The sequence below is a fragment of the Geotrypetes seraphini genome, chromosome 4 (genome assembly GCF_902459505.1).
Source record: "Geotrypetes seraphini chromosome 4, aGeoSer1.1, whole genome shotgun sequence".
Taxonomy (NCBI): Eukaryota; Metazoa; Chordata; class Amphibia; order Gymnophiona; family Dermophiidae; genus Geotrypetes; species Geotrypetes seraphini.
The window spans coordinates 286,830,831-286,849,542 of record NC_047087.1 but is presented as its reverse complement, the minus strand read 5'-3'; the positions used below and the strand labels follow the sequence as shown (position 1 = coordinate 286,849,542).

The 18,712-nt window shown below is 43.0% G+C and overlaps 1 protein-coding gene across 9 annotated transcripts in view; it reads right to left on the bottom strand.

Annotated features, from left to right (window-relative positions):
* LOC117358641 (prominin-1-A-like) overlaps nt 1–18,712 on the bottom strand; it is a 256,473-nt gene that overhangs the window by 14,403 nt on the left and 223,358 nt on the right. For all 9 annotated transcript variants that reach the window (XM_033940092.1, XM_033940091.1, XM_033940084.1 and 6 more), the window contains 2 exons: nt 11,690–11,779; nt 6,992–7,104 (listed from right to left, as the gene is read on the bottom strand). In XM_033940092.1, coding sequence (XP_033795983.1) covers nt 6,992–7,104; nt 11,690–11,779 — 203 coding nt within the window. The remainder of the gene's footprint in view (nt 1–6,991; nt 7,105–11,689; nt 11,780–18,712) is intronic.

The following is an 18,712-nucleotide window of genomic DNA, read 5'->3' as shown; positions in this document are numbered from 1 at the left end:
ATTTTTTTTTTTTAAATCTGAGACTCACATTATAATACACTACAAAGAAAAACAGAAGTTTACTGTGGCTATAAAATAGGTGATGTGATAAGTACTATTCCTCTTCCAGTCTTGCCCCTAAGTATTTCTTTATATTTCTCTTCCTCATCAATTTTATATTTTACTAGTTTTTTAGCCCGTTATATTAACGGGTGCTAGAATAGATGTGTAGACTTAGGCATTTCTTTCTTTCTTTTTCTTTCTTTCTGTCTCTCTCCCTGCCCCCTTTCTTTCTTTCTGTCTGTCTTTCTTTCTGTCTCTTTCCCTGGCCCCCCTGACTGTCTTTCTGTCTGTCGCTCTCCCTTCCCCCTGTCTGTCTTTCTTTCTTTGTCTCTCTCCCCCTGTCTATCTTTCTTTCTGTCTCTCTCCCTGTCCACTGTCTGTCTTTCTTTCTTTCTCCTCCCTGCCCCCTTTCTTTCTTTCTGTATTTCTTTCTGTCTCTCTGTCTGTCTGTCTTTCTTCGGTGGCAGAAGATATTTCCCTGTCCCCAGAAAGAAGGAATGCCTTGCATTATGGTTCATGTCTGCTACATGATAGGACATCCCGTGTCTGCAGAAATGGATTTCTAGGCTTTCGTCATCTAGCAATGTGTGAGAGGCTTTCTCATTGATTTTGTGCCACTGGCAGAAGCCAAAGCAAGGCTTTATTGGAAAGTATATACCATGATTCTTTTATGCTGTGTTCTGAGTACAGGAAGTGTGTACTGGAAAGACCTGTGTTCTGAAATAAAAGTGAATGATTTTAGAGACTTGCACAGAGAGGGTCATACATATTTCTTTTCAGCTCAAAGACCCAGCAATGATGCTACCTTGTTTCCATGGCCTGAGCAGGTTCCAGTTGTGCACCACGGGCTTTTGCTCTTTTGGATAAATATGTTTCAAGTCTGTGATAAGCAAATATCACAAACTACTACAGTGCTCCATCTTTTAGTGGCGGCGATCAAGAAAGGCTGCCGTCGTCGTCGCTTTCCCTCTGCGAGTCCGCCACTTTGTTTCAACTTCCTATTTCCGCATAGGTGGGTCTTGCAGAGGGAAGAGCCTGACGCCGGCAGCCTATCTTGATTGCCTCCATTGCCAAGTCGCCAAAGAGGGCCACGGAGAAGCACACCTTACCTCCTTTAGCGTCTGTCCTCCGCCGACAGCCGCCGCGTCCTGCAGGCGCCTCAAGCCGCGGCAGCCTTCATGCACTGACAGCCACGGCGGCGCCTCAAGCCGCCTTAGCAATGTCACGTCAACCCACCGCCGAGCTGTCTTTCCTTCTCTGCCGGGGGAGACCACCAGGGCCTGGATGCGGCAAGGAAGGGGGGTCTTGCCTGGCCGGGGCCGGCCGAATCCCGGGACTGCTCTCCTTCCCCTAAGTGCCGGCCCCCCACTCCGCGCCATCTAACGCATGCGCACTCGTGCCGCCACATCCCGACAGATCAGGGATCAGAGAACACGCGGCGCGAGTGCGCATGCGTGCTTAGGTTTTTTTATTATAGATTCAGGAGTCTAAAAGTGAGTTACACATAAAGGCCCTGATTCTGCAACACGCGCCTAAAGTTAGGTGCAGTTTAGGCATCCAAGATAGGCATCCTTTGTAGAATCACGCCCAGCACTGTTTAGATGTCCCATTTTTGAGATGTCCTTTAGAGCACTGTTCTTCAACCGCCGGTCCGCAGAGGGCCGGTGAGATCGACGCGGTTAAATTTCCCATCGGCATCTCTTCCCCTTTCCCTTCCAGGGCTTAGGATCGGCTGCAGACAGCAAAAAGAAACACAAGCCGCGGGACTTTTCCTCTTGCCTGCATCGCTATAGGCTCTGCCGATCCTGATCCCGCCCCCCTCTGAAGTGACTTCCTGTGTTTGAGGGGCAGGATTGAAACCGGCAGAGCTTATAGCGAATAGCAATGCAGGCAAGAGGAAAGGTCCCGCAGCTTCTGTCTTCGTTCAGAGTTCTGGGCAAGGGAACTGTAAGTAAACTGTTAAGAACCAGGCTGCTTCCAATTTAGTGTCAGTTATGGTGAGACCAGCCATTGTGACACTGGAGTCACTCTGGGGCCAGCAGCAAAGGGAGGGAATAAGATATGCTGGATTCCCACGTGTTGTGGGGGGGGGGATTGGTGTGACAGAAGGGAGATGGTGGATCCCCTTGGGGGAGGATAGTTATTGGAACTAGGTGGGAGTTGGAAGAATAGGGACACAAAGACAGATGCTGGACCTTGCAGGGGGCAAAGAGACATGGAAAATGCTGAACAGGAGGGTGGAGTATGAAGACAGAAGTAAGATGTTGGACATGGGTAGAGGGAGTAGGGAGACAGAAGAGATATGCTGGATATGGTAAAGGGGGAATAGGGAGACAAGGAGAAGATGCTGAATAAGGAATGGAGGGAGTAGGGTGATGGAAGGTATCTGCTGGATTAAGATGGGGAAAAGAGGGGAGGTACTGGAATATGTTCAATATAAAATCATAACTGAGGCTTGTGCGGATGGGATCAGTTAGTTTGCGGGGACCGAGCTTGCGGAAACGGGGCGGAAATGTGTTTTTTTTTAAATTTCAGTCTTAGTAGTTTGCCGGTCCACAAAATAATTCTTTTATTTCTGCCGGTCCATGGGTATAAAAAGGTTGAAAAACACTGCTTTAGAGAATCGGGTTTTAGGCGAGAGTTAGACTTCCAAACAATGTTCTTAATGTTATAATATTTTATTATTATGATGTTATTAGAATGGCGATTTTATAGTGTTTTTCATTATAATTGTGATACTGGGAGTTGGAATTGTTTAATGCTTTTATTTATTTCTCTTCTATCAGAGAGTGAGACTGGGATTCGAACCAGCAACATTAGAGTAGAAGGCTGTAGGTTTAACCAGTGTGCTACACAGTGAGCTAGCAAGTTGCATAGTGTGACAAACCTAGCACCAACACTAGTTTTGCCCCTAATAGGATCTGGTGCAGAAGAGCTGACCAGATTAATTCTGGTGACCAACTTGAGGCTGACCTCCCTTGCCCGTATGACCAGAGCAGTGGTGATCTGGATCAGGGGCAGGCAGACTGGCAACAGCAGCATTCAGCTAAGGCAGGCAAAGAGAAACTAGCTGAGCCTAAAAAACCTAGACAGAACAGGCAAGGAAAGCCTGCAATGGAACCAAAGCCCATCCCCCTCTACAGGCTGAAGGGGATTGGCTGTGGGCTGATTAAAAGCAGGCTGAAGCAAGCAGCAGGGGGAGAAGAGAGTGACTAGGGTGAGTCACTCCAGCAGCCCAAAGCAGTGCAAGAGCCCTGGGACAAGGAAGCAGGGGTTGACATCCCAGACTGGCCCATGCAGGAGGTAGAAGAAAGCCTTCCTACTTCTACCAGTTATTTTCTAGAGCTGTTGGAAGGAATGGAAGTGCAGGAAGCTGGCTCCATTACTGAGGGGCAGGTACAGCCCATGGACATTAATTGAAAAGTAAGAAGCTGGAGAAACAGCCAGTGGTTTTTTTTTTTTGGTTTCACATTCTCTGAGCAGGGAGTGCTTGGTGTGTTCTGCTCTTTTGACAAGGAAGCTAAACTGTAGATTTTCTGAGGAGAATACTTACCTGAAAGACTTACTATTATGACCATAGAACGTTTGAGCTAAAGTATATGGAACTGTTTGAATGCTCTACTATGTTAATCCTCCCTGTGTGTGCCGTGGCTGGGCAGAGCAATTACAGAATTTCTCTCAGCTGTGCTGCCTAACTGGGACCATATCTCAGGCACTCAGCAGCCTTAGCAAAAACGGTCTTGTGACAAGCTCAGAAGAATATGAACTGTCTGCTGTTCTAAAGATATGATAGGGAGTCATGTGCCTGCTGTAAAAATATCCTACATGTCTGGAACCCTGTTACAAGAGAACAGTTTTGTTTTGTTTTTTGTTTCTTTCTGAAATGCCAAGCTGGTCTCTGTGCTGAGCCAGTGTACATAGTCTCAGGTGAGACAGATCAGTTTATTTGTTCTTTTGAGAAACTTTGAATCTTTATTTTTCCTACACTTTTGAAAACTGGATTCTGTGAAGTGCTGCATGCGAGACCTGTATGCTTTATTCTTTGTGACCATCAATAGCGGAATAAAACTATTATCATGTTTTTGAAAGAATTCTGACTGGACTGTATATTGCATTGAGTGGTGAAAGCCCATACTTACCTTTTGCTCCCAGGCCTAGGCGGTTGCCTAGGGCACAGTTAAAAGATCTTAAGATATCTCTGGTGGTAGGGAACATGCCCAGAGCATAGCTTTTGTTACAAGTCCACTCCGCTCTGAGGGGTGCTTTTGACAATAGCAATTGTAAAACTAGGTCCTATAGGCATTGTAAAGGAAGTCTAGCATAGTTTGGGCTTCAGATAGACTTGAGTTCTATGGACGGAACTTAGGCACAGTTTGGATGTCCTTAATGCGATCTGCTAAATAGCTTTCTGGGTTTTTATTTTTGCTTTATTAAGCTCAAAATACATTTAAAAAGGTACCACATAAACAGGGCACATCAAAACAGATATATTGCATGCAAAACCTTCTATTTTTGTGGACAAACAGCAATGCTATTTGCTAATTAGAGCAAAAGGTCCATTAACTGAAGCATAGCACATGAAAAACACAGCTTTACGTTTCTTGCTAAAAAGCTACCCTTTTTTCCTGACTAAACAGTGTTCCAATCAGCTCATTACTGAAAGCAAGGAAAGCACATGAAAAAATATAGATAACTTCATTTGCAAAAGCTTAAAAACTGAATAAAACATATAAAGACCTTAGCATGGCTTCTACTTTATTGCAAATGGAGGTGTGCAGCTGCACAATGCTGACCTCATTGTGAGATCACCAAGGTGCACCTGCAAGGCAGAATGCCACAATTAAAATGTGTGCTGGGATTTGAACCCATGACATAAGAACATAAGAAGCGCCATCTCCGGATCAGACCTTCGGTCCATCAAGTCCGGCGATCCGCACACGCGGAGGCCCTGCCAGGTATACACCTGGTTTATTTTATAGCCAACCATACTTTATATGCCTCTCTCAAGGAGATATGCATCTAGTTTGCTTTTGAAGCCTAGGACTGTCGATTCTGCAATAATCTCCCCTGGGAGAGTATTCCAGATGCCAACCACTCTCTGTGTGAAGCAGAACTTTCTGACATTATCTGGAAGATAAGCAAAGGGCTTTTACCCAATGAGCCACAGCTGCTTCTTTTCAGTCATGGGGGGGTCCTACCATGAGAGCTTAGTGATCCTAGCCATGTGAAGGTGAAAATACCTGACAAGATCATAGCTTAACAGATTCCTAAGCTATCATAACAGATGTGAGGAAGAATGACATTAGTGAAGAAAAATGAGAAATGCTTCACTATGCCATGGGAGACCACTCTTCATGTACCTATATGGAACAATAAGCAAATCCAGATACAAGGGGAGATGGTGCAATGGCCATTATGGCAACAGGCTGGTATATGCTCAATTTATCACTTACATAGAGATGACAAGTGGTCATTCTTTCATGATTTGCAGCATGAATATAAGTTACCCCCTAATCAATTTTATAAGTGGATACAACTCCAACACAGTCTTAATGCTTTTTTGAAACACAAACCGCTCCCTTCTTCCATCCCAAGTCTGCTGTCTTTCATGTCAGTAATAACGTCTAAAAAGGGGGCGGCCTCTAAATGGTAAAAAATATTGCAGACAAATGCATTATCTCATCCCAAAGGAATGGAAAATACATGGCAATTTGACATTAAGAAGGAGCAATGTTGGGAGCAAATCTGGATTTCCATTCATAAATCATTAAGAACGGCTGCAATTAAACAATCTATTTTTTGTATTTCACAAAGCCATTTGGACTCCATATAAATTGGCCAAAATTAAAAGCAATAAATCAAATAAATGGTTGTATTTAAAGGGGTCGGCACTTTAATTCATTAACTATACTATTGTGAGCATATACGTGATTATTGGCTACAAGTATGGGATACTATTTGTACCCTGTTAAGAATCAAGGAACTGCTAACATTAAATGGCATTGTATTGGGACATTTTGGACTTCAGCAATCATTATCTGATAATAATCAATCAAAATTATTGAGAATATTGCTAAATTTGGCCATTAAAGTTATCTTGAAACATTGGAAGGATTATCAATGATATATATTCTAACTTGGTGGAATACTGTTTAACTGCTAAATTTGAGCATGCTGCTGCTGAAAGATTAAGGGCTCCTTTTACTAAGGTGTGCAAGCGGTTTTAGTGCACGCACAAAATTACCCCGCGTGCTAGCAAAATTATTACCACCTGTTTAAAAGGAGGTGGTAACGGCTAGCGCACGCGGCAATTTAGTGTGTGCTATTCCGCGTGTTAAGGCCCTAGTGCACCTTTGTAAAAGGAGCCTAAGTGCCTTAAATAAATTTAATAAAATATGGGAGCCATTGGAATCCTATAGTCATGCGCCTGTTAAACCAAGATGATTTGTCTGAATAGGGTGCACATGCATACTCTCCGTTTTGAAGTATCTATGATAATATTAATGAGTAATTGTTAATTGTTACTTATATTGTTCTGTTTTTTTGTTTTTACTACCTTTTATTCATATATATGACTCATGTCATTTATATTGTGTTGAAATTCATATAATGTCAATAAAAATTATTGAACTAAATATAAAATCATAAGTGTTCGAGGCTTGTACAAATGAAGACAGAGTCAGTGGGGATGAGGCGCTGACAGGGACAAACTTTGCCTCCATATCACTCTACAGTTCCTTCTTCTAAAAGAAAGATGGAATGAAAAAGAGACAGATAGCCAAAAGAATCAAATGTCTAACATTAGAGCCAGATATACCAAAGGTTATTCCCATTCCCATGTCTGTGGGGGAAATAGTTTAGTGCTACTGTACATCCTCTACTCCTGGGCCAATGTTATCACAAACTCTTCAACTGCTTAATATCTACATGTAAAATAAATAGTTCTTACTCGTAAACATCTTCAAATTTCATCCGCCGGTAGTACTTAGCCAGTTTTACTGCCAGTATGATACTAGGAATAAAGAAGATGATGCACCAGCCCAGGCTGAACCAAAATGCATTCTTGAGATGAAGGCATCAGGCAGAAAAAAAAAGAAGAATGTGTCATTATAAAACCTCTTGGCAAAAGAAAACAACTCTATAGTTCATATTCAATAGTTTCTCTCCTCTGTCTTTTTTTCTTAGGTTTGAACTAGTAATCAAACTGATGCATACCATTTATTTAAAGAAAAAACATTTTCCTGGGCAAGTCACTTAACACTTCATTGCCCCAGATTGTGAGCCCACCAGGACAGATAGGGAGAAATACTTGAATACATGAATATAAACCATTTAGGCTATAAGCAGTGTATAAATACTAACATAAATAAATCTTATTTGGCTACAGCTTATTCTGCCTTTTCAGTATCCTTGTATTCCTTTCTTTATCACTAACTAGCTGATTACCCGGCGTTTACCGAATATTTATTTATCCCAATCTTCCAGTCCATTCTATATAAAACACGTCACCCCCCTTCCCGCCCCCACAGTATTTTTTCCCAGATAGTAAATGATATGTATACCAAGTTTGGTTGAAATCTCTCCATGCGTTTCAGAGTTATGCTGAACATACATACATACATGCATACATACACACACACACTAGAGAATGACACTGGGACCGTTTACCGCAGTAAATCCACAGGAATGGAGAAATTTGCAACTGGTTTACCACAGGAATGGGGACAAGATCTTTTACCGCCCTGCGGGAATGGGGACAAAACCTTTTACTATCCCAAAGGAGTGGTGAAAAGTCTTCCTCCTCTGGTTAAAAAAATTGTGCCCGTGTCAGACTTGGCATCTCCTCCACAGCTCTTCTTCGGCCTATTTCATCTTCAGGAGCCAGCTGTGCCACAATGAAGACAGAAGGAACCCAAAACCAAAGCCTGAGACCAATGTGATTTGAAGAATAAAATTACCAGACGACAAAATGTAGAAAAAAATAAATTTATTTTATTTTGTGATTAGAATATTTCAGATTTGAAATATGTATCCTGCTAAAGCTAGTATTAGATATAACTGGGGACCACAAAGCCCAGGCTGTGTTTCTTTAGCTTCCAGCTGGCTTAGGGCACTCCCTTAACACTATTCCTGCCATGTGTGACTGAAGTATTCTGTTAGCTTGATTTTTCTGTGTAGCATTCTGTAGTAATTAGGTTTGTTCAGTTTTCACAATAGTGGAGGGGATATTTGTGAAAGGGAGGGGAGACAGGGGTTTTGTTGATCCTTGCTCTGTATTATTTGTGTTTATAAAATGACAATTGTACAGAATATTGTCTCTTTTTATACTTTAATAAATTAAGTTCAGTATAAAATCATAACTATTCGAGGCTTGTGTGGATGGGATCTGACAGTTTGCAGAGTGGGCACGGGGCAGGGACGGGAATGGTGATAAATTTTTTTCCCCTATATCATTCTCTAATACACACACAAACAGATACCTCCGATTTTATATATATAGTTTATTATTTGAATGAAAGTATAATCATAGGGCCTGATATTTAAAGCAGCACCTGTTACCCAATAAGTATCACAGAGTGGGGCCAGTCGGTGATCTTCAGCAGCATTATGGTCTCTGAAAATCAATATAACCCACCCTAACACTACCCAGATATAGGGTTACCAGATGTCTGGATTTCCCCGGACATGTCCTCCTTTTGAGGACATGTCTGGGGGGTCTGGATGGCTTTTTAAAATTTGTCCCTTTGTCCGGGTTTTGAAAAGCTTTCCTTTGTGTAAGAGGGAATCCACGCATGCGTGAATATGACACAATGACATCACGTGCATACACACATGCACGTGATGTCATTATGTTGCATGCATGCATGCATGGATGTCCTGCCCGATGAGAAAAGGCAGTGGGGGCGGGGCTGGGATTGGAGGTGGGGCTTGGGGGGGCGTGACAGGGTAGAACTGGGGCATGGTGGGACTGGGCGGGCCTGGGGCCGGGTCTAGGGGTCCAGATTTTCCAGATGGAAAATCTGATAACTCTACCCAGACAGCACTTGGTTAGTCCCAAGTGAAGCGACTGGGCAGAGCAGCAATATTTAGTACCACTACTAGATAACATATAGCAGCAAAAAACAAACAAACCCCAAAAACCCTGCTCTAAATTATCTGGATAACAATTGCTGCCATATTCAGGTATTCAGCACCAATATCCAAATATCAACAGTGCTGAGTATTATCCAGGTATATGTTTAATGCAAAGCATGGAGTTTATATGGTGCCACGGCCACACCTCGAATACTATGTGCAGTTCTAGTCATCATATCTCCAAAAAGATATAGTGGAATTAGAAAAGGTACAGAGAAGGGCGACATAAATGATAAAAATGGATGAATCGACTTCTCTACGAGGAGAGGTTAAATCGGCTAGGGCTCTTCAGCTTGGAGAAGAGATGGTTCATGGGTGATATGATAAGAGGTTTATAAAATACTGAGTGGAGTGGAAAGGGTAGATGTGAAATACTTGTTCACTCTTTCCAAAAATACTAGGACTAGGGGACATCCGAACTGGAGAAAACATTTCTACACACAACATGTAATTAAACTCTGTAATTCAGGGGTATCCACACTTTTTTGACTTTGCTTTATGAAATGTTATACTTAAAGCATATATGAGAGTTAATCAAGTGTGTATCTTTAAGTTCATATGAGTTTAACTGCTACACTTGTTGTAACATGCAAAAATGAATAAAGAATTTAAAACCAGACTCGCGAGCTACTTTTAAAATGACCAAGTCAAAATGATCTACCAACAATAAAATTTTTAAAAAAACACAACGCACACTGTACGCATAGAATTGTTAATTATCATTCCTATTATGGGGTTTTTTCAAAGAGGTCAAAGCAGATGACTCTATGCACTGTCATCTCAGTAACAACCATACAAAACTAGACAAATACCCACCACCTCCCTTTTTACTAAACCACAATAGCATTTTTTAGCGCAGGGAGCTGCGCTGAATGCCCAGCGCTGCTCTCGACACTCATAGGCTCCCTGCACTAAAAACCACTATTGCGGTTTAGTAAAAGGGGACCATATTGTAAAATATAGACAGCAGATATAAATTCAGACACATTTTGATCACTAAATTTAAAATAAAATCATTTTTCCTACCTTGTCTGGTGATTTCATGAGTCTCTGGTTGCACTTTCTTCTTCTGACTGTGCAACCAATCTTTCTTTCAGCCTGTATGCTTCCTCTCCTCCACACCTCATTCCCTCCCCCAACTTTTTCTTCCTCTCTCCCTGACCTTTCTTTCTTTCTCTCTTCATGCCCCCTTTCTTTTTTTCTGTTTCTTTTCTTTCCTTCTGTCTCCCTGCCTGCCCCCTTTCTTTTTTTCTCCCTGCCCTTCCCCAAGCCACTGCCACTGCCGCTGCCATCGGGGAACAGGACCCAAACACCACCAATGGATAACAGGCCCCGCCGCCCCATGCTCTCTCTGCTTTGGACCGATCAATCTTCCTCTCCCCGACGTCAATTCTGCCGTCGGAGAGGTAGTTCCGCCCAGCCAGGCAGCGATTGGCTGGCCTGAACTTCCTCTCTGACGGCAGAATTGACGTCGGGGAGAGGAAGATTGATCGGCCCGATAGATCACCAAGGCAAAGTGAGTCCTGGATGATCGACTCACTTTGCCTTGGCGAGCTACTGGTCGATCGCAATCGACCTATTGGGCACCCCTGCTGTAATTCATTGCCAGAGAATGTGGTGAAATCAGTTAGCTTAATGGGGTTTTAAAAGGTTTTGGATAATTTCCTAAAAGAGAAGTCCATGGGCCATTGTTGGGATGGCTTAGGAAAATCCATTGTTTATTCCTAGGATAAGCAGCATGAACCTGGGTTGACCACTGTTGGAAACAAGATACTGGGCTTGATGAACCTTTGATCTGTCCCAGTATGGAAATTCTTATGTTGCGTTCATATTTGTTACAGTACTCTATGTATGCCATCAAAATCACCATCAGAATCTGTGATGTCGCATGCAGAAAACTGTCTAACTTTATCTCAGCCATTCCCTACCCAGTCCCATTGGGTTTTCAGGCTATCCACAATGAATATTCAGATTTATATGCAGTGCCTAAACTGCATGCACATCAGCTCATGAATATAAATTCTGTAAATGCGTTAATTTTAATCTTGCCCACTTGATATAGTAACTGTAAACGATCTCTTAAGTGTCTCATTTTTGGAATTTGCTACTGTTTGACAAATCAAAATAAAGTGAGTTTTTAAAATATAGCCTTGAAGTGTTGTAGAATCAATATTACAATAGTATAAATTTTTAATGTTTAATACCCAGTCTGAACAAGCTGTTCACAAAATTAGTAGTATGTGTAAGCCTGAAATCCTTTGGTGGCCTCAGAGCTCTCTCATATTCATACTGTGGCCCTTTACATGAAAAAGGTTGGAGACCACTGCCTTAGACTCTTGTCCACTATGTAGCTGTCCAGCCATACAGATTTATTTGTATACAAGTGGGTTAATATATCTATAGCTACAAAGGACGCAGTGTACTGTAATATAACAAAGCATCAGATGAAGTTTTCAGCTGTTGCATACTGCACTTGTCTTTCTTGTGTAGATATGTGCTAGTTTCTTCTTACCAGGGAATTCACAATATAATCACAGATGACCACTTCCGCCGAATCCAGTAACCCAGCAATAGGTGCACAGCGAGCAATTTCCTTTGTCAGCTGAGAAAAAAAAAAGAAAACACTTTCAGAAGCTGTCATTGATTTTAAGCATTTTGAGTTACAAGAATATGACGCAAGGACATTTTCAAAATGACACCCATTATACTTTTCTTTTCTTGTACTCACCGGCCCTGGCAGCCGCACCTGGACAGAGCAGAGGGAAGGAAGCGTGGGAGCGCACTCCACCCCTTTCCCCCGACATTCCACCATTGAGCCAGTTAACAGGCTCAGCGGCAACGTGCAAGTCAAGTTCTTTTAATTTAATTTACAAGATTTCTTTTCTTGTACTCACCAGTCCCAGCAGCTGCACCTGGACAGAGCAGAGGGAAGGAAGCGTGGGAGCGCACTCCGCCCCTTTCCCCCGATGTTCCACCGCTGAGCCAGTTAACAGGCTCAGCACCCAATGGCGCACAGCCGTTCAGCGCGCCAAAGGCGCATGTCAAAGGCGCCTTAGCAAGCACCTTTGGTCGCTTTGCGAAGCGACCAAAAAGCGACCTAACACAACCAAACTCAAGTCCTCCTAACCAGCCCTCACGAAGACACCCTCCAACACAAGCCACCCACAACACCACAAACCAACCCTTCCATCACCGACTAGCAACAAGCCAAGAAAGAAAAAGAATATCCCCAACACTTCCAACACCCCCACCACTGCTACCACGATGAAAACTATACCACAAAAATATCAAGCTATCCTACTAATTACTCTACTCCTAACCAACCAGAAGATAACAGCAAACAACATCTCACCCATACCAACCATATCTTACTCCAAGGGAACCACCCAACCTACCAGGCGACTCTCAAGAGATAATATCACAAACTATCAGACCTACACCTACCAATCCACCACACATACTACAAGAAGACCGACCAACCCTTGCAAGACCAAAACGCAAACAGCCTATACCACTCTCACTTGTGCATATGTGAATATCAGATCCATAGGCCCCAAGACAGAATACATAAAGACCTGGATAAAAGAAGAAAACATAGATTGCCTTTTCCTCACAGAAACCTGGTTTACCTCAGATTCAAACCCCAGAATAACAGAAATATACCCAAAGGGATACAAAATAATAGTGGTCTGCAGAGAAAACAAAAGAGGAGGAGGTATCGCCATAATAGCTAAAACCACCTTAGACCTAAAAATACAAGACAAAACAACCACCCCATACATGGATCTACTAGCCTGTCAACTCTCAAGCACATCACTTAAAGGAACACTAACATGCATGCTCTGCTATATAACTCCAGGAAACTGGAACACAGCAAAAACAATGTTCAAAGATTTCATTTACCAAAACTCACTAAAAACTTAATACTAGGAGACCTTAACCTATATCTCGATAACCAATCCCACAAACAAGTAGAAAACTTACTAGCATACCTCGAGGCCCTAACATACAAGATACTAGACCCGTAAACCATTCATGAAAAAGGACACCAACTCGACATTGCAGCATACATGTCCCAACAGCCCACTCAGCCAGAAATATACACATCAAACGGATACCGATCCATATGGTCAGACCATTATACATACTCCTTCAAAATCAACTGGACCAAAAACAAAAGCAAACCAATTACACAAAAAATAACTTACAATTCACGCCCACACGTCAACCCCAACAAATTCTGGACAAAGACAGACGCAATAATCCAAGACTACAACCCCAAAAACTTCATCCCACAATAGAACATCCTAAGTACAGCAACCCTAGATGAAATAGCCCCAGAAAAATCCAAAACAAGAATACATAGAAAATCCAACAAGTGGTTCAACAATGAACTACTCCAACTCAAAAGAAAATGCAGACAACTAGAAAGAAAATGGAGAAAAAGTAGCCAAGATTCCACAAAAACAGCATGGAAAATACTTTACCAAAATTACAAACAAAAGCTGAAAGAAAAAAGAAAGACATACTACACAAAGCAAATAGGAGAAGGTTCCCAAGACACAAAAAAGATATTCCAGTTACTAAAAGAACTCGCAGACACCTCACCATATCTGACCACTAATAACTCCCCCCTCCCTCAGCAACCGCGTTAGCCACATTCTTCAAAAATAAGATTGCTAAGATCAGAGCCACATTCAATGATACACATTCTCATCTAGAAGTAATCTCAACCTCTACCACAGAAAAAGAATCGATAGCAGCAGACAGAACCTGGTCCCACTTCTCACCTATACAATGGTCAGATTTTGACAAATTATATAACAAATACAGTCATGCAGCCTGCGAACTTAACTACTGTCCAGTGCCAGTGTTCCCTCTAAGCGGGCGGGTGTTGTGAGCAAACTTTTTTCACTGTGAGCTAAAAATATCGGGCGCCAGCAAGTTATGAGCCAAATAAATATGTTGCTTTCTACCACAGAACTTCCTTACGTTTGTATGGAATCTATCCCCTTTCAACTTTAGAGAGTGCCCTCTCGTTCTCCCTGCCTTAGCTACTAAGTCTATTCCCTTCAGTACCTTGAATGTTTCTATCATGTCCCCTCTCAATCTCCTCTGCTCAAGGGAGAAGAGGCCCAGTTTCTCTAATCTTTCGCTGTACGGCAACTCCTCCAGCCCCTTAACCATTTTAGTTGCTCTTCTCTGGATCCTTTCGAGTAGTACCGTGTCCTTCTTAAAGTACCAGTGCTGGACGCAGTACTCCAGGTGAGGGCGTACCATGGCCCGGTACAGCAGCATGATAACCTTCTCTGTCTCTTCAGTCCAGCATCTGCCCCTTCCATTCACTGTCTGTCTTTCCCTGCCATCTCTCCTCCTGCCCCCCCCCACCCCCCAATTTGGTCTAGCATCCATCATCTTCCTTCTGTTCCCCTCATGGTCTGGCATCTCTATCCTTCCCTCCCCCCTGTGGTTTTTAGCATATCTCTCTTCTCATTTCCTCCACTCAGATCTGATCATTCTCTGCTCTCTCTTCCCTTTTCTTCTCTGGTCTTCCTTCTCTATTTTCTGCCTCCATCTAAATTAAATTCTTTCTTACTATTTAGTCCCGTTTCCCTCTTTTCACTGTGTCTACACACAGCTTGTCACCCCTTTCCCTCACCCCTCCATTATCTTACTATTTTCTTCCCCCTTTATTTATCTCCTCCTTCCATCCAGTATGTGTTCTTTCCCCACTTCCATTCAGCATCTGCTCTCCCTTCTCAACTGACATCCATCTGCCTTCTGCTCTCTCTCCCTTCTTCTCACTTCCATCATCTGTCCCCTTCTCTCTCTCTCTCATCTCCTCCATTCCATCATCTGCCCCTTCTCTCTCTCTCCCCCCCCCAACTTCCATCATCTGCCCCCCTTCCCCTCACCTTTGTGGGTCACTTTCTTTCCCCTGAGGGTGGCTCATGTCACAGGGGAAGCTTTGGCCGAGCAGAACCGCTTGATTGACAGTGGAACTTACTTGATTGATGTCGATGCTGGGGCCCGTTGCCGTTTGAAGGAAAAAAAAAAAGGTGGAAAAAAGGAACCTGTAAAGGCGAGAGGAAGGGAAACCTCCAGGACAGCTGCTTTTTGCCCTCCTTCAGCGGCCCAAGAGTTCAGACCAGCAGCGGCAGCTCTGTATGCTTTTAACTTCGGCACAGAGCTTCCCCTAATCAATAGTTTAGCGCGGTTTCATGAGGCAGCCTCAGGGCCTTTGATAGCCGGCCCGCTTCGATGATGCGATGTGGGCCGGCCTAGCAAAGGCCCCGAGGCTGCCTTATGAAACCGCGCTAAACTATTGATTAGGGGCAGCTCTGTGCCGAAGTTAAAAGCATACACAGCTGCCGCTGCTGGTCTGGAGGTGCGGAGACAAGGCAGGAGGCAAACGCGGTGGAAGGCAGGAGTCCCGGCGAAGGCAGGAGTCCCGGCACAGCGACTGCAACAGGAAGTTGCAAGTCAGCTGACGCCGGCCTTTCGTTGCGGCGGGGACCGAATCCTTCGCGGACCGGCAAGATTTTGTTTGCGGACCGGCGGTTGAAGAACTGTGCTCTACACTGTGTGCGCTGTGACGAGAAACTTGTGCGCTGCGAGGTAATATTTTGTGCGCCAGCGCACCCCAGCGCAGCTTAGCGGGAACACATACCTACTGAAAACCTCCAGTACACTATTCCGCACTCTGCTCCTACAATGGATACAAACCCTACTCACCGACAGCCTTTTCCCCCAAAACTTCAGTGAAATCATCATAACTCCAATCCTAAAAGACCCCAAGGGAGCAACAGACCAACCATCTAACTATAGACCTATAGCCTCAATCCCACTATACGTCAAACTAATGGAAGGCCTAGTAGCTAAAGCCCTAAACATATACCTAGATCACCACAACTTACTCCACCCCACACAATCCGGATTCAGAACCAACTACAGCACAGAGACCCTACTAGGAACTCTCATGGACATCACGAGACAACACCTCTGCACTGGAAAAAAAATGATGCTCATATAACTAGACCTCCCTTCAGCCTTTGATCTAGTAGACCACGACATACTCATACAAACTCTAGATGCAATAGGAATTACAGGAAAAGTTCTAACATGGTTTAAAGGATTCCTACAATCCAGAACTTATAAGAGTCAAAACAAACAAAGAAAAATCGGAGCCTTGGTCCAACCCATGTGGAGTACCACAAGGATTTCCCCTATCTCCCACACTTTTCAACTTATACATTGCCTCCCTAAGCTCCAATCTAGATAAACTAGGCATTACCTCTTACAGCTATGCAGATGACATCACCATACTCCTCCCCTTCGACTAACTTGAACCATCCATGATAGGCACAATACACGGAACAATTGAAACTGTAGCAATATGGATGGAAGAACACAAACTAGAACTTAACCCGGACAAAACAAACTTCATACTTCTTGAAAACTGCAAAACCCCAACCTTGACAAAAATAGAAATTAACTCGATCTCATACCCCATTCAACCCACGCTAAAACTCATCGGAGTGCTGAAAGACAAAGGCTGTACAATGCAACCACAAATCAACAAAATAATAAAAACTTCATTCGCCACTATGAGAAACCTTAGACAAGTCCGAAAATTCTTTGAAAGAAAACAATTCCAACTTGTGGTTCAATCACTAATCCTAGGCCTAATAGACTACTCCAACATACTATATCTCCCCTGCCCAACAACAAAGATGAAAACAACTCCAAATACAAAACACAGCCCTAAGACTTATCTACTCTTTGAAAAAATACAACCACATCACGGAGCCCTACCACGACTCACATTGGCTCCCAATACAAACCAGAATACACTTCAAATTCCTTTGCCTACTATTCAAAGCTATAAACGGAAACAGCCCTTCCTACTGGAACAATCAACTCATTCACTCCACCTCAATCAGACACACAATATTCATGCACCCACCAACCAAAAAGGTCAAATGAAAAAAAATATATGACAACCTTCTGGCCACCAGAGCAGCAAAACTGGACCGACAACTCACCAATCTGCTGACTTCAATCACAGACTACAAAACTTTCAAAAAAGAAACAAAAACTTTACTCTTCAAAAAATACATAAAACCAATATAACTTTACCAATAAAGTCCCAATCTCCACCGGCTTTACCAATCCTCTCCTTAGATAATTAGAACATGCTCTTTTATAATCTTATGTATTAAGATCATAGCAATTCTTATGTAATCCGCCTTGAACTGCAAGGTAAAGGCGGAATAGAAGTCACTAATGTAATGTAAGGTAACTGCATTTCATGAGCATCTCCCAGTAGATACATCTTGGCACGGTGACTACTGGGATTACTGGTGAGGTGATGCCTGCAAAAAAGAACATTAAGGACCAGGGCCTGGCTAGATATGATCTGCTGGTGCACCTGCACACAGCCCAAAGGAAGTTGTGGCACCAAAATTGCACTTGTATATTGACATACTATATCTCCCCTGCCCAGTGACCAAGATAAATCAACTACAAACAATACAAAACACAGCCCTAAGACTCATCTATTCACTGAAAAAATACAACCACATCACAGAGGCATACCACGACACACTGGCTCCCAATACAAGCAAGAGTACACTTCAAATTCTATTGCCTACTATTCAAAGCTATTAACGGAGACAGCCCAACCTACTGGAACAACCGACTAACTCAATCCACCTCAACCAGACACAGAAGAACCCACTCACTATTCACACACCTGCCAACCAAAAATGTCAAACGAAGAAAACTATATGACAACCTAGTGGCCACCAGAGCAGCAAAACTAGACAGGCAATTCACCAATCTGATGTCTTCGACCACATACTACAAAACCTTCAAAAAAAAAACCTAAAATTCTACTCTTCAAAAAAATACATAAAACCTATTTAACACGACCAGTTCCTTCCCAAGCTCCACCTACTACACTGTCTAATCCTTATCAAATCTAAAATGTTCAAATTACCCAACATGTATTACCTAATTTCACAACAATTCTTATGTAATCTGCCTATATATCTTGTAACTTCATGACAACTCTTATGTAATCCGCCTTGAACAGAAATCACTAATGTAATGTAACTTACCTTACTTACATCATGAAAGTGGGTGGAGTGTAGGGTTACCAGACATATCCTCTTTTTAGAGGGCAGGTCTGGGCGTCCGGATGGCTTTTCAAAACCCAGCACTTTGTCTGGGTTTTGAAAAGCAAATTACAACCAAGATGAGCAGGCTTAGGGAATGGGGCTAGAGGTGAGGCTGGGGCGTGGCATGGGCATAACGGGATGGGGATGGGTGGAACTGGGCAGGCCTGAAAGTGGGTCTATAGGTCCGGATTTTACATACACAAAATCTGGTAATCTTAGTGGAGTGGGAGCATGATGGGAGCATTTGCCACTTGTGACACTAGTGGTAGGGAAGATGTCTTGTCTTTGACACAATGTTCTGTAAGCATGCCTTGGCACTTTTCTCCTCAAACATAACAATGTAATGCTACAAA